This window comes from Melospiza georgiana, chromosome 22, assembly GCF_028018845.1.
Source record: "Melospiza georgiana isolate bMelGeo1 chromosome 22, bMelGeo1.pri, whole genome shotgun sequence".
Lineage (NCBI taxonomy): Eukaryota > Metazoa > Chordata > Aves > Passeriformes > Passerellidae > Melospiza > Melospiza georgiana.
In genome coordinates, this window is record NC_080451.1 from 6,019,369 (window position 1) to 6,033,207 (window position 13,839).

The 13,839-nt window shown below is 62.0% G+C and overlaps 1 protein-coding gene across 1 annotated transcript in view; it reads right to left on the bottom strand.

Moving 5' to 3' along the window:
• HSPG2 (heparan sulfate proteoglycan 2) overlaps positions 1-13,839 on the bottom strand; it is a 49,651-nt gene that overhangs the window by 22,341 nt on the left and 13,471 nt on the right. Inside the window, exons 11-40 of the mRNA XM_058039429.1 lie at positions 13,379-13,523; positions 12,253-12,401; positions 12,027-12,173; positions 11,788-11,951; positions 11,541-11,717; positions 10,632-10,828; positions 10,408-10,555; positions 10,201-10,328; positions 10,045-10,131; positions 9,896-9,954; positions 9,755-9,822; positions 8,967-9,107; positions 8,049-8,225; positions 7,770-7,949; positions 7,484-7,602; positions 7,292-7,403; positions 7,101-7,214; positions 6,903-7,021; positions 6,739-6,825; positions 6,604-6,653; positions 6,433-6,521; positions 6,218-6,358; positions 5,946-6,137; positions 4,574-4,666; positions 4,400-4,480; positions 4,089-4,319; positions 3,135-3,248; positions 2,917-3,044; positions 2,755-2,841; positions 70-296 (exon numbers count right to left, since the gene is read on the bottom strand). Coding sequence (XP_057895412.1) covers positions 70-296; positions 2,755-2,841; positions 2,917-3,044; positions 3,135-3,248; positions 4,089-4,319; positions 4,400-4,480; positions 4,574-4,666; positions 5,946-6,137; positions 6,218-6,358; positions 6,433-6,521; positions 6,604-6,653; positions 6,739-6,825; positions 6,903-7,021; positions 7,101-7,214; positions 7,292-7,403; positions 7,484-7,602; positions 7,770-7,949; positions 8,049-8,225; positions 8,967-9,107; positions 9,755-9,822; positions 9,896-9,954; positions 10,045-10,131; positions 10,201-10,328; positions 10,408-10,555; positions 10,632-10,828; positions 11,541-11,717; positions 11,788-11,951; positions 12,027-12,173; positions 12,253-12,401; positions 13,379-13,523 — 3,951 coding nt within the window. The remainder of the gene's footprint in view (positions 1-69; positions 297-2,754; positions 2,842-2,916; positions 3,045-3,134; positions 3,249-4,088; positions 4,320-4,399; positions 4,481-4,573; positions 4,667-5,945; positions 6,138-6,217; positions 6,359-6,432; positions 6,522-6,603; positions 6,654-6,738; positions 6,826-6,902; positions 7,022-7,100; positions 7,215-7,291; positions 7,404-7,483; positions 7,603-7,769; positions 7,950-8,048; positions 8,226-8,966; positions 9,108-9,754; positions 9,823-9,895; positions 9,955-10,044; positions 10,132-10,200; positions 10,329-10,407; positions 10,556-10,631; positions 10,829-11,540; positions 11,718-11,787; positions 11,952-12,026; positions 12,174-12,252; positions 12,402-13,378; positions 13,524-13,839) is intronic.

The window sequence follows — 13,839 nt, forward strand, 5'->3', positions numbered from 1 at the left end:
GACAGACAGGTGACACCCCACACCTTGGGGACACCCCGATGTCCCCCCACCCCCGGAGCCACCCAGTACCTTGGTGGCGGCTCTGGGCGCCCTCGGGCAGGGGCCGCCCGTCCTCTCGCACCCAGTGGTAGTAGAGCGGCGGGTCCCCGGCGGCGTGGCAGCGCAGGGTGACAGCGCTGCCCTGCGGCACCGCCGTGCGCTGGGGGTGAACGCGCACGGCCAGCGCCGGGGGCGGCCCCGCGGGGACACAGCCCTGGCCCCGCACCGTGGGGTCACCCGTGTAACCGGGGGCGCAGCTGCGGGCAACAATGGGCGTTTGAGGGAGCCTGGTGGGGTGGGTGCTTTGGGGTGTGTAGGGGGATGGGCATTTTGGGGTACACAGGGTGGGTTTATTGGGGTGAGCACATCGTGGTGAGTACATCAGGATGAGTATAGCAGGTATAAGGGTGGGCACTTTGGGGTATCTCCACTGCGGTGAGGCCATCAATGTGGGGTGGGTGGGCTGGGGTGGGCGCTTTGGGGTGTATGGGGATGGGCATTTTGGGGTACACAGGGTGGGTTTATTGGGGTGAGCACATCGTGGTGAGTACATCAGGATGAGTATAGCAGGTATAAGGGTGGGCGCTTTGGGGTGTATGGGGATGGGCATTTTGGGGTACACAGGGTGGGTATAATGGGATGAGCACGTCAAGGTGAGTACATCAGGATGAGAATAGTGGGTGACTGTCAAGGTGGGTATGAGGGTGGGTACTTTGGGGTATCTCCACTTGGGTGAGGCCATCAAGGTGGGGTGGGTGGGCTGGGATGGGTGCTTTTGTATGTGTATGGGGATGAGCATTTTGGGTGGGTATATTGGGGTCAGCATTTTGGGTGGGTATATTGGGGTGAGCATTTTGGGTGGGTATATCGGGGTGAGCACATCACGGTGAGTACATCAGGATGAGAATAGTGGGGTGGTGACTGTGTCAAGGTGGGTATAAGGGTGGGCACTTTGGGGTGTCTCCACTGGGGTGAGGCCATCAAGATGGGGTGGGTGGGCTGGCATGGGTGCTTTGGGGATGAGCATTTTGGGGTACGCAGGGTGGGTATATCGGGATGAGCACGTCACGGTGAGCACATCAGGATGAGAATAGCGGGGTGGTGACTGTGTCAAGGTGGGTATGAGAGTGGGCACCTTGGGGTGTCTCCACTGGGGTGAGGCCTTCAAGGTTGGGTGGGTGCTTTGGGGTGTGTATGGGGATGAGCATTTTGGGTGAGTACATCATGGTGAGCACATCAAGATGGGTATAGCAGGGTGGTGGTGGGTATAAGGGCAGGCACTTTGGGGTATCTCCACTGGGGTGAGGCCATCAGGGTAGGTGCACTGTGTATTGGGGTGCTTATGTCAGGCAAAAATCTGGGGTGAGCTCATAAGGGTGAGTACATCAGGAAGGTGAAGCAGGAGAACATTGGGGTGGGTGTATTAGGATGGGTATATTGGGGAGCACTTTGGGGTGGGTCTGTAAGGGGAAGGCTGTCAGGGTGAGTATATTGGGGTGCATAAATTGGGGTGCATATGTCGGGGTGAGTACACAGAAGTTCTTTAGGATGCATGTATTGGGGTGAGCTCATAGGGGTGAGCACATTGGGTGGGTACAGTAGGAGTGCATTGGGGTGGGAACGTGTGGGTGGATAAATGGGAGTGAGCCCATCAGGGTATGTGAAGGTGAGCCAATCAAGGTGGGCTTTGGGGATAGGTATATAAGGGTGACTCAATCAGGGTGAGGTTTTGGGGTGGATATATGGGGGTGAACACATCAGGGCAGGTAGAGCAGAGTGGGTATATGGGGGTGAGCCCATGAAGTGGGTTTTTGGAAGGTATATGGGTGCTGGTTCTGGCAAGGGGTATATTGGGATGGGTTTTTGGGGTGGGTATATGGGGGTGATCCCATGGAGTAGGTTTTTGGAGGGGTATATTGGGGTTGGTTCTGGTGAGGGGTATATTGGGATGGGGTTTTGGGGTGGGTATATCGGGGTGAGACCATGGAGTGCGTTTATAGAGGGGTATATTGGGGTTGGTTCTGGTGAGGGGTATATTGGGATGGGTTTTTGGGGTGGGTATATCGGGGTGAGCCCATGGAGTAGGTTTTTGGAGGGGTATATTGGGGTTGGTTCTGGCAATGGGTATATTGGGATGGGGTTTTGGGGTGGGTATATGGGGGTGAGCCCATGGAGTGGGTTTATAGAGGGGTATATTGGGTTGGTGAGGGGTATACTGGGATGGGGTTTGGGGGTGATCCCATGGGGTGGTTTTTGGAGGGGTATATTTGGGTTGGTTCTGGTGAGGGGTATATTGGGATGGGTTTTTGGGGTGGGTATATCGGGGTGAGACCATGGAGTGCGTTTATACAGGGGTATATTGGGGTTGGTTCTGGCGAGGGGTATATTGGGATGGGGTTTTGGGATGGGTATATGGGGGTGAGCCCATGGAGTAGGTTTTTGGAGGGGTATATTGGGGTTGGTTCTGGCAATGGGTATATTGGGATGGGGTTTTGGGGTGGGTATATGGGGGTGAGCCCATGGAGTGCGTTTATAGAGGGGTATATTGGGTTGGTGAGGGGTATACTGGGATGAGGTTTGGGGGTGATCCCATGGGGTGGTTTTTGGAGGGGTATATTGGGGTTGGTTCTGGCAATGGGTATATTGGGATGGGGTTTGGGGGTGAGCCCACGGGGTGGGTTTGTGGGGCAGGTTTTGGGGTGCCAGCAGCCTCACCGCTCGCAGTACTGCCCGGTGTAGCCCGGCTCGCAGGCGGTGCAGCGGTACCCGCCGCCGCCCAGGCTCTCACAGGTCCTGGAAAACCTGCGGGCACAGACCAAGGTGAGGGCAGTTCCCTTCCCTGGCACCCAGCTCCCCCAGCCCCGTGCAGGCACCCACTGGTTCTCGGGGTACGGGAGGGGACAGGCGCAGGGCTGGCAGTCCTCGGGGGTCCCGGCGGTGGCGTCCCCGTAGAAGCCGGGGGCGCACTGGTCACAGAAGTCCCCTGCTGTGTTGTGCAAGCATCCCTGGGGGACAGTGGGGGCACAGATCGGGGGTGTCAGGACTGGGGCAACACCACAGCTCCCCCCGGGAGGTTTGGGGACGTGGGGACTTACGGAGCAGGCGCCGCTCTCGGGGTGGCAGCTCTCGGAGTGGCCGTTGCACTCGCACAGCTCGCAGTGGCCCAGGTAGAGCCCCCCGCCCGTGCGCGTGTACCCGGGGGCACAGTCCTGCAGGAGGGGCAGAGCTGGCACCCCCACAGCCTGGGCACGGGGCTGGGCAGGGCTGGGAGGGGGCTTGGGGGACAGATGGATGATGGTGGGGGTGCTGGGGGTGATGAAGAGTGATGGGGGTGATGGCAGCAATGCTGGGGGGAGGATGGTGATGATGGGGGGAGGCTGATGGGATGATGGAGGATGATGGGATAAATCCTCCCTGCTGAAGGGAGAACTGAGGGATGATGGGGCTGATGGGGGTGATACTGAGGTGATGGGGGGTCTGGGGGCCGATGGATGATGATGGGTGGGCTGGGTGGGGGGGGTTGATGGAGGGTGCTGGGGGTGGTGCTGGGTGGGAGTATGTAGGGTTGATGCTGGGGATGATGTGGAGTCATGGGGGGTGATGATGTGGTGTGATATGGGGGGTGATGGGAGAGTGATAGGGGGTGCTGGGGGGATGCTGGGGGCTGATGGGCAATGATGGGGTTGCTGGTGATGATGATGGTGCATTGATGGAGGGATGATGGAGGGTGATGGAAGGTGATGAGGGGGTGATACTGTGGGGAGAATGGAGGGGTCACAGGGGTGAGGCTGGTGGGGTGATGGTGGGTTTGATGGGGGTGAGAGGGTGGAGGGATGATGATGGGGTGTGATGAAGGGGGATGATGGAGGGTGATACCGGCCATGATCGGGGAATGCTGGGGTTGATGATGGGGACAGTGATGAAAGGAGTGATGGTGGTGATGGAGGGTCACCCTGGGCTGCTGGGGGATGATGAGGAGATAGTGGGGAGGAGGGTAGGGAGGTCATGGGGGTGTCAGGGTGACACTGGGAAGGCTGGGCTGGGCTCACCTGGCAGGACAGCCCGTGGTACCCGGGGGGACAGCGACATTCCTCCACCTCGGGGGCGGGGGGCAGGCCGGGCTGGGGGGGCACGGCCGTGTCCATGGCCACGTCGGCGATGGCGGCCGCGGCCGTGCTCGTGGAGTAGGTGGCTCGGATCAGGATCTCATCCAGGTCAGCCAGTGCCATCAGCAGGTGCTCCCGTGTTGCTGGCTGCCCGTCTGGCCGCTGCCAGTATTGCTGCAGGAACAGAGGGTGAGCAGGGGACACGCTGTGGCAAAGGGGGACATTGGGGACAAAGGCTGCCCAGCACCTCCTACCTCCCGAAAAATGATCTCGAAGGCCTGGGGGGTCCGCGGGGACAGGTCAGGCTGGTAGGCCACCAGCGTGATGTCATTGCCCTGTGGACAAGGGGGACAATGGGGACAAGGGTGTCAGGGGGTGCTGGTGTCACCCGGTGTGCCCCTGTGCCACCCCAGCCAGCACCCCCTTACTGTGATCTGCACGTCGGCGTCGGGCAGGGGCACTCCCTGTCCCCCCGGGGTGAAGGTCAGGGTGTAGCGCAGCCGACCGCCGTAGGAGCCCACCTGGGAACACAGGGATAACGGGATAACGGGGTAGTGGGATTATAGATTATGGGATTGTAGGATAATGGGATGGAATAATGGGATGGGATAATGGGATGTGATGATGGGATGGGATGGGAAAATGAGATGGGAAAATGGGATGGGAAAATGGGATGGGATTATGGGGTAGGATGGGATGGGATGGGATGGGATGGGATGGGATAATGGGGTGGGATTATGGGATGGGATGGGATAATGAAGTGGGATTATGGGATGGGATGAGACAAGATAGGATGGGGGATGGGATGAGACAAGATAGTATGGGAAAATGGGATGGGATAATGGGATCGGATGGGAAAATGAGATGAGAAAATGGGATGGGATTATGGGGTAGGATGGGATGGGATAATGGGGTGGGATTATGGGATGGGATGGGATGAGACAAGATAGGATGGGGGGATGGGATGAGACAAAATAGTATGGGAAAATGGGATGGGATAATGGGATTGTGGGATGGGATGGGATGGGATAATGGGGTGGGATTATGGGATAGGATTATGGGATGGGATGGGATGGGATGGGATGGGATGGGATGGGATGGGATGGGATGGGATGGGATGGGATGGGATGGGATGGGATGGGCAAAGGGAAGAGAATGGGATGGGATATTGGGATGGAATGGGATGGGATGGGATAATGAGATGAGATGGGATGGGATGGGATGGGATGGGATGGGATGGGATGGGATGGGATGGGAAAGAGGAGAGGATGGGACGGGATGGGATGGGATGGGATGGGATGGGCAAAGGGAAGAGAAAGGGCATGATGGGGAGAGGGATGGGGATGGGGAAGGTGATGAGATGAAATACGGATGAGGAAGAGGAGAAGGAAAAGAGATAGGGGAAAGTGGAAGGGGAAAAGGGAAAGAAAGAGGGTAGGGATGAGGAAGGGAAGAGGATGGGGGAGGGGAGGGGATGGGGAAAGAGGAGGAAGAATAGAATGGGGATGATGATGGGGACAGGGGATGGCACAGGGTAGGGATGAAAAAGGCAAAAATTAGGAGAAAAGGGGAAAAGGGAAAGGAGAAGGGGCAAAGGGGAAAAAGACAAGGTAAAATTAGGAAAAAGGGAAGGGAAAGGGGAAAAGGAAGGAAAAAAAGGAGAAGGTCAGAGACAAGGAGGCTGTGCCCAACCTCCCCCCCGACAGTGCCCGGGGTGCCCACGGGGAGGGGGTGCAGCCCCTGTGGGGCATTCCCATGGCTCCCATGGGCACCCCTGTCCTCCCAGGGTCACCCTATTACCTTGTCCCCCTGGTAGGGAGGTGGCAGCTGCCAGTAGTAGGAGTCAGGGGGCAGCTCCCCGAAGCGCTCGTAGCTCAGGTGGGGCTGGGGGTGCCCCGGCTGCACCCCAAAGCCGCTGTCCACGCGGGTGCTGCGCTGGCGGTTCACCAGGGCGAACCCCTGCGCATCCCCCGCGGCAAAGGACGTCCGGATCTGCGGGATCGAGGGGTGAGAGGGGTGTGGGACAGGTGGGGACACCCTGGGGACGCGTGGGGACAGGAGGGTTCACTCACAGTGCCGCGGGCGTAGGCAGTGCTGGCGCAGTGCTGAACGATGCCCATGCAGAAGCAGGGCAGGCACCCCGCTGGCTCATCCCCGCTCAGGTGGAAGTGGTGGGGACGGCACGTGGCACACTGGGGACCTTCCACGTTGGCCTGCGGGGGAAGGCAGCGCGGTGACATTGCCCTGTCACCCCGCCCGGGGTCGGGGACACACGCACAAGGCTCACCTTGCAGTGACACTGCCCGTTGGCGTCGCAGCCCTCGCCGGTGCTGCCTCGTGGGTCACACTGGCATTGTGCACCGGGGACACCTGGCACTGAGGGGTGACACACGGTCAGCCACAACCCCTCTTAGTGCCACCACAGTGCCACCACTTTGTCCTGCCCTGTGACACTCACCTCGGCATGGCTCTCCCCGCAGCGGGTCCCCCACGTACCCGGGCAAGCACCTATGGGGGGACAAACCCAAATGAGGCAGTGAGAGGAGCGGTGACCCCAAAAACGCCCCCTGCCCCAGCCCAGTGTCCCTGTCACCTCTCGCAGAGGCGCCCGCTGTGCCCTGGGGCACAGGCACTGCACGTGGGCTGCCCGTCCGTGTCCTCAAAGCAGATCTTTGTCACCCTGTGGAGGGGACAAAGGGACAAGTGACACCCAGGCAGTGTCCTCAGGGATGGGACAGACCAGGGAATGGCACCTACTGGGTGTCCCCGTGGGGTCCATAGCAAGGACAGGGCTGGCAGTCACCGCGGGTGGCATCACCGTAGTAGCCAGGCTGGCACTTGTCACACTGGGGACCCTCCGTGTGGTCCCGGCAGCCCTGTAAAGAAAGGGGGTGATGGCACCGGTGTCCCTGCCATGGGAGCTCCTGGGCCGTCCCCTGGGTGTCCCCAGCTGACCTGGCAGACGCCGGTGTCAGGGTGGCACTCGCTGGCATGGCCGTGGCACTGGCACGGCTCGCAGGTGCCCAGGTAGAGCCCGGCGCTGCTGCGGGTGTAGCCGGTGTCACAGTCCTAGAGGGGACAGTGGCAGGGGGTGGGACACGGCTCAGCATCCCCGCGGTGGCAGTGAGGGGACCCGAGGGTCTCACCTGGCACGAGGCCCCGCGGTACCCAGGGGGGCAGGCGCAATCCTCCACCTCCAGCGCGGGCGGGCGGCCGGTGGCGTGTGGCACTGCCACGTCCAGGGTGACATCGGCCAGTCTGCGGGGCCAGAGGGGATGTCCTGTCAGCACTGCCCTGCCACCCTGCTGCGTCCCCTCCTGTCCCCACCAGGAGCTCACCTGCTCTCCTCTGGCTGCTCTGAGTAGGATGCCCGGATCATGAACAGGTCCACGTCGGCCAGGGCCATCAGGAGGTGCTCGCGGGTGGCATCGTGCCCATCTGCGCGGCGCCAGGCGGCCTGTGCCACACACCAGGGTGACATGGGAGCTGCCATCCCCCACTGCACCCTGGGGCGTCCAGGGTGACCTCCCCATGGCAGCCAGTCTGACCCTGGGGCCCCAAGACCACCCATCCCCAGCACCCCTCCACGACCCCTCTGTGGGCGTCACACAGGGACCCTCTCACCTCACGGATGGGCACAGTGACAGTGGTGGGGACACCAGCCGGGGGGGTGGCACTGGAGAAGTGCTCCAGGAGGATGCCATTGCCCTGGAGCAGCACATCAGGGTGCCGAGAGGGCAGAGGAGTGCCAGCTGAGGCCCGGTGTGTCACCGTGTAGCGCAGCTCCCCGCCGTACGCTGTCACCTGTGGGGACACTCAGCATGGCTCGGGGCCACCCGCTCCCTGAGCTGCACGGTGGGGACACGGAGAGGCACAGAGGTGTCCCCAGAGCGGCGGTGTCACCTTGTCCCCGGTGAAGGGCGCGGGCAGCACCCAGTAGTGAGCGCCCCGTGGCAGCTCTCGGAAGGCGTCGAAGCGCAGCTCCCGCGGGGACACGAAGTGTGGCACTGCCCCCGCCAGCCGCGACCCCGACAGGTTGGCCAGGGGCAGCGGGGCCGAGTCCTCAGAGCTGAGCAGCACCTGGCAAAGGGATTGTGGTGGGCATGGCATGGCATGGCATGGCACCGCATGGCATGGTGCAACGTATAATGGCACGTCACTGCACAACACAGCAAGACATGGCAAGACATGGCACAACATGGCATGGCACTACTATGGCATGGCATGGCACGGCATGGCATGGCGTGGCATGGCATGGCACTACTATGGCATGGTACATCAAGACAATGACAAGGCATGGCATGCAATGGAATGGCACAGCAAGACAATGACAAGACATGCCATGCCATGGCATGGAATGTCAGGACAATGACAATGACAATGACAAGGCATGGCATGGCATGGCATGGAATGTCAGGACAATGACAAGGCATGGCATGGCATGGCATGGCATGGCATGGCATGGCATGGCATGGCATGGCATGGCATGGCATGGCATGGCATGGCATGGCATGGCATGGCATGGAACGTCAAGACAATGACAAGACATGGCATACATGAAATGGCACATCAAGACAATGACAAGGCATGGGATGGCATGGCATGGAACATCAAGATAATGACAAGACACACCATGGCATGGAATGGCACGTAGAGACAATGACAAGGCATGGCATGGCATGGCATGGCATGGCATGGCATGGCACATCAAGACAATGACAAGCCACGCCATGCCATGGCATGGCACATCAAGACAATGACAAGACCTGGCAGGCCATGGCCCAGGATGGCCCAGCCTGTCCCGGCCTGTCCCGTGGGTACCTGGTGTCGGTGCCAGGCGGAGCTGGCGCAGGAGCGGGACAGCCCCATGCAGAAGCAGGGCAGGCAGCCCGCGGGGTTGGCAGCGCTCAGGTGGAAGGTGCCAGCGGCACAGGAGTCACAGAGGCGGCCACGGACGTTGGGCTGGGGACACAGGGTGGGCACGGGTGAGCAGGGAAATGGGTGGGACTGGCACAACATGGCATGGCAGGGGGTGGGATGGATTGGGCGGGCTGGTGGGATGGGGTACCCCAGGGACCAGACTGGGTGCCATGGGGGTCACACTGGGTGTTATGGGGGATTGGAGTGGGTCACATGGGGGATGGACTGGGTGCCATGGGGGGGTTGTCATTGTCATTGGTGCTGGGGGGATTGGACTGGGTGCCCCAGGGATCGGACTGGGTGCCCCAGGGATCGGACTGGGTGCCCCAGGGATCGGACTGGGTGCCCCAGGGATCAGACTGGGTGCCCCAGGGATCGGACTGGGTGTTATGGGGGATTGGAGAGCGTCCTTCTGGGGAAGTTGGGCTGGGTGCCATGGGGCAGGGGATGGGATTGGTGCTGGGTGGATTGGACTGGGCACCACAGGGACTGGACTGGGCACCACAGGGGTGGGACTCGCTACCATGGGAGAGTGGGACTGGTTGCCTCAGGGAATCTGGGTGCCATGGGGTAGAGTTAAGATGGCTGCTAGGGCAGGGACTGGGTACCTGCGACCACCCAGCCCCCTGTTTTCCCCCTCATTGTCCCCACCAATATTGCCCCACTGTCCCCCAGCCCCCTGCCCTCACCTTGCAGCGACAAGTGCCACCCGCCTCGTCCTGGCCCCCGCGGGCATCACACTTGACGAGCTCCTGGCCTGCAGGCAGCGAGGGTGAGGGTGGGGGGCACCCAAGGGTGCAGGGAACCCCCAACCAGCACCCTCCACTCACCGATCGGGGTGCACTTGCCACCTGGCTGGATGGGGTCTCCCTCATAGCCTGGGGCGCACCTGTGGATGGGTGGGGTGATGGGTGGGTGATGGGTGGGTGATGTGTGGGGGTGTCAGGTGGGGGGTCATGGGGAGGGACCCCCAACCCACCTCTCACAACGGCGACCAGCATATCCAGGGGCGCAGGCATCGCAGGTGGCCTGGCCATCTGTGTCCAAAAAGCAGGACTCCGAGAACCTGTGGGTGACAATGATGGTGACACCAGGGCGGGGACATCAGGGGCAGGTCCTTGGGGTGGGCACCCACCTGCGAGATGGCTCCGTGTAGGGACAGGGACAAGGGTGACAAGCAGTGGCTGTGCCCTTGGTGGCATCGCCGAAGAAGCCAGGCTTGCACTTCTCACACTGGGGACCCTCCGTGTTGTGCTGGCAGTTCTGGGAGGGGGACACAGGTCAGAGGGGAGTGGTGATCCTGTGCTGTGTCCCTGTCACCTCATCAACCCCTCATCCTTACCAAGCAGTGCCCAAAAACGGGGTCACAGGTGCTGGAGTGGCCGTGGCAACCACAGCCAGAGCAGGTCCCCAGGTAGGGTCCCCTTGTCACCCGCTCAAAACGGGCGGCACAGCGCTGGCACGACAGCCCCGTGTAGCCCACGGGGCACCTGGGGACAGAGCAGTGTGACAGTGGCATCACAGCAGCAGTGCCACTGAGCCCCTGACCGTGCTGCCAGTGCTCACCTGCACTCCTCGACGTCCCCAGCCGGGCCCAGGCTGGTGTCTGCAGTGCTGGTGATGTCCATGGCCACGTCGCTGAGCCCCACGCTGGCCATGCGCCCGTCATACACCGCCCGGATGAAGATGCCCTCCAGCCCCTGCAGCACCAGCAGCAGCAGCTCCCGGCTCACAGGGGCACCCTGCTCGTCCTCCCAGTGGTCCTGACAGGACGGTGACAGCAGTGTCACAGCAGGGTGATGGTAATGCTGGCATCACCCACTTGCCACCACCGGCATCAGTGCCCATCATCAACATCACTGCTACCAGCATCACTCACTCGCCACCAGCATCACCCACTCTTCATCAATATCTCCTTCCTAGCCCTGGATTCACCCACCCACCAGTAAAACCAGCACCACCCACCCTTTATCTTCATCACCACCGTCACCACCACCAGCATCACCCACTTGCCACCAGTGCCACCCACCCTTCATCGGTATCTCCTTCCCATGCCTGGATTCAGCCACCCACCAGTATAACCAGTGTCACCCACCCCCTCTCTGCGTCACCACCATCACCATTGCTCATTCATCACCACCACCATCATCACCCACCCATCCTCATCATCACTCACCCATCCCCAGCACCACCCACCCATCCTCATCATCACCTGCCCGTCACCACTGGCATCACCCACCCAACCCCAGCATCACTCATCCATCCCCAGCAGCACTCATCCACCACCACCATCATCACCCACCCATCCTCCTCATCACCCGCCCATCCCCAGCATCATCACCCACCCATCCTCCTCATCACCACTGGCATCACCCACCCATCCCCAGCCTCACCCACCCATCAGCACCACCATCATCATCACCCACCCATCACCACCCACACCACCTCCCCACCACCACCCCTTCTCACACCCACCTCGGTGAGGGGCACGTGCCGCCGGTTGAGGACGTCAGGCTGGGTGTCCCCAGCCCGTGCCCGCAGCTGCCGCCCGTGGCCCCGCAGCAGCACGTCGGGGTGGGCGGTGGGCTCGGGGGGCCCCCGGCCCAGCCGGTACCGCACCCCGTAGCTGAGCGCTCCCCCGTAGGCGTCCACCTGCCGGCACAGCGGGCTGTCAGCGGCCGTGCCACCGGTGTGCCCAGCCCTGCCCCTGCCCCGGCATCACCTTGTCCCCAAGGAAGGGCTCTGGCAGTGCCCAGAAGGCGTCCAGCGCCAGGAAGCGGCGAGACAGGTCCAGCAGCTGGAATTCCTCAGTGCCCACATCCACGTGGAGCTGGGTGGCTGAGAGCACCGGTGCGGATGGCGCTGCTGGCACCGTCACGTTGACACCTGCGAGGAAAACGCTCAGCCCCTGCTGCGTCCCTTGTCCTTGCCCAGCCCCTGTCCCCTGTCCCCACAGCTCACCCTTGAAGTCGTCGGGGCGGTTGAAGCGCAGGTGGAGGCGGTGGCGGTGCCGGGTGGTGGCACGGCAGGAGGTGGTGACACCGAAACAGAAGCAGGGCAGGCAGCGGGATGTCCCTGTCACCTGGAAGTGGCCCTCGGGACACGGCCCTGTGGGAGATGAGACAGCGGGTGATGGTGACAGTGCCACGGTGGGGTTGGTGGCACGGAGCAGGGAGGGGTGGCTCACCGGGGCGGGTGACGGTGAGGATGCTGTCAGGGATGCCGAACACCATGCCCAGGGTGTTGATGGCCTCGCAGGTGTAGGCGCCTTGATCGGCCTCCTTCACGTCCCGGATTGTCAGGGTGCCCTGCCCAGCCTCGCTCACGATCGACACCCTGTGGGGCACGTTTGGTACCCAGAGCCTGGCACAAGCGGAGCCCGGCACAGCCGGGAGCCACACACACCCTGTGCCCGGCACACGCAGCAGCTGGCACAGCTGGAGCTCTGCACACCCTGTATACTCAATAGCCTGCACACCCAGTGCCCTGCACACCCAGGGCCCCACAAACCCAGTACACCCAGTGCCCTGCACACCCACACCACCTGATACTGGGCACATCTGGTGCCCCACACACCCAGTACACCCAGTGCCCTGCACACCCACACCACCTGATACTGGGCACAACCGGTGCCCTGTACACCCAGTGCCCTGCACACCCACACCACCTGATACTGGGCACAACCGGTGCCCCGTATACCCAGTACACCCAGTGCCCTGCACACCCAGTGCCCCACATACCCAGTACACCCAGTGCCCTGCACACCCAGTGCCCCACACACCCATTACACCCAGTGCCCTGCATACCCAGTGCCCTGCACACCCACACCACCTGATACCGGGCACATCTGGTGCCCCACACACCCAGTACACCCAGTGCCCTGCATACCCAGTGCCCCACACACCCATTACACCCAGTGCCCTGCATACCTGGCACCCAGTGCCCTGCACACCCAGTACACCCATGCCCAGCCCCAGCCCAGCAGCCTATTCCCACCGCATGACCGGATTACACCCCGACCCCGCCCCAATCTCCAGCTCCTCCCACCGCAAAAGCCCCGCCCACACAATAATCACCACGCTCATTTGCCAAACCCCGCCCACTCAGACCACGCCCTGCACATAAGCCCCGCCCCCAGGCTGGCCCCAGCATCTCAGCCCCCAAACAAACCCCACCCACACAGACCCCACCCCAAAGAGAAGCTCCTCCCTTCACAGACCGCAGCCAATCACAAGTTCCTCCCATGACAAGCCACGCCCCTTCCTCCAATCAGCAACAGGCACCCCTTAGGCCCCGCCCCCGGCCCCGCCCACCTGTGGCTGCTGGGGGTGTGTCCCCAGTTCAGGCGCCAGGTGACGATGGGGGTGGGGACACCGGTGGCCACACAGGTGAAGGTGACGGTCTGGCCTGGCACCGCCCTCACCGACTCCCGCGGCAGCGTCACCACCTGTGGGGGCACTGCCACCGCCGCCCAGTCAGTCATTGTCACCGCCCGGGGGACAGGGACGCTGCCACTGCCACCCAGTCAGTCATTGTCAGTGCCACTGCCACCACCGGGGGACAGGGACACTGCCACTGGCACCCAGTCAGTCGTTGTCACCGCCCGGGGGACAGGGACACTGCCACCGCCACCCAGTCAGTCATTGTCACCGCCACGGGCACCACCGGGGGACAGGGACACTGCCACCCTGTCATTGTCACCACCACTGATACCATCTGCTCTGTATGGCACCACTGGAAGATGGGGACACTGTCACTGCCATCCCAGACCCAC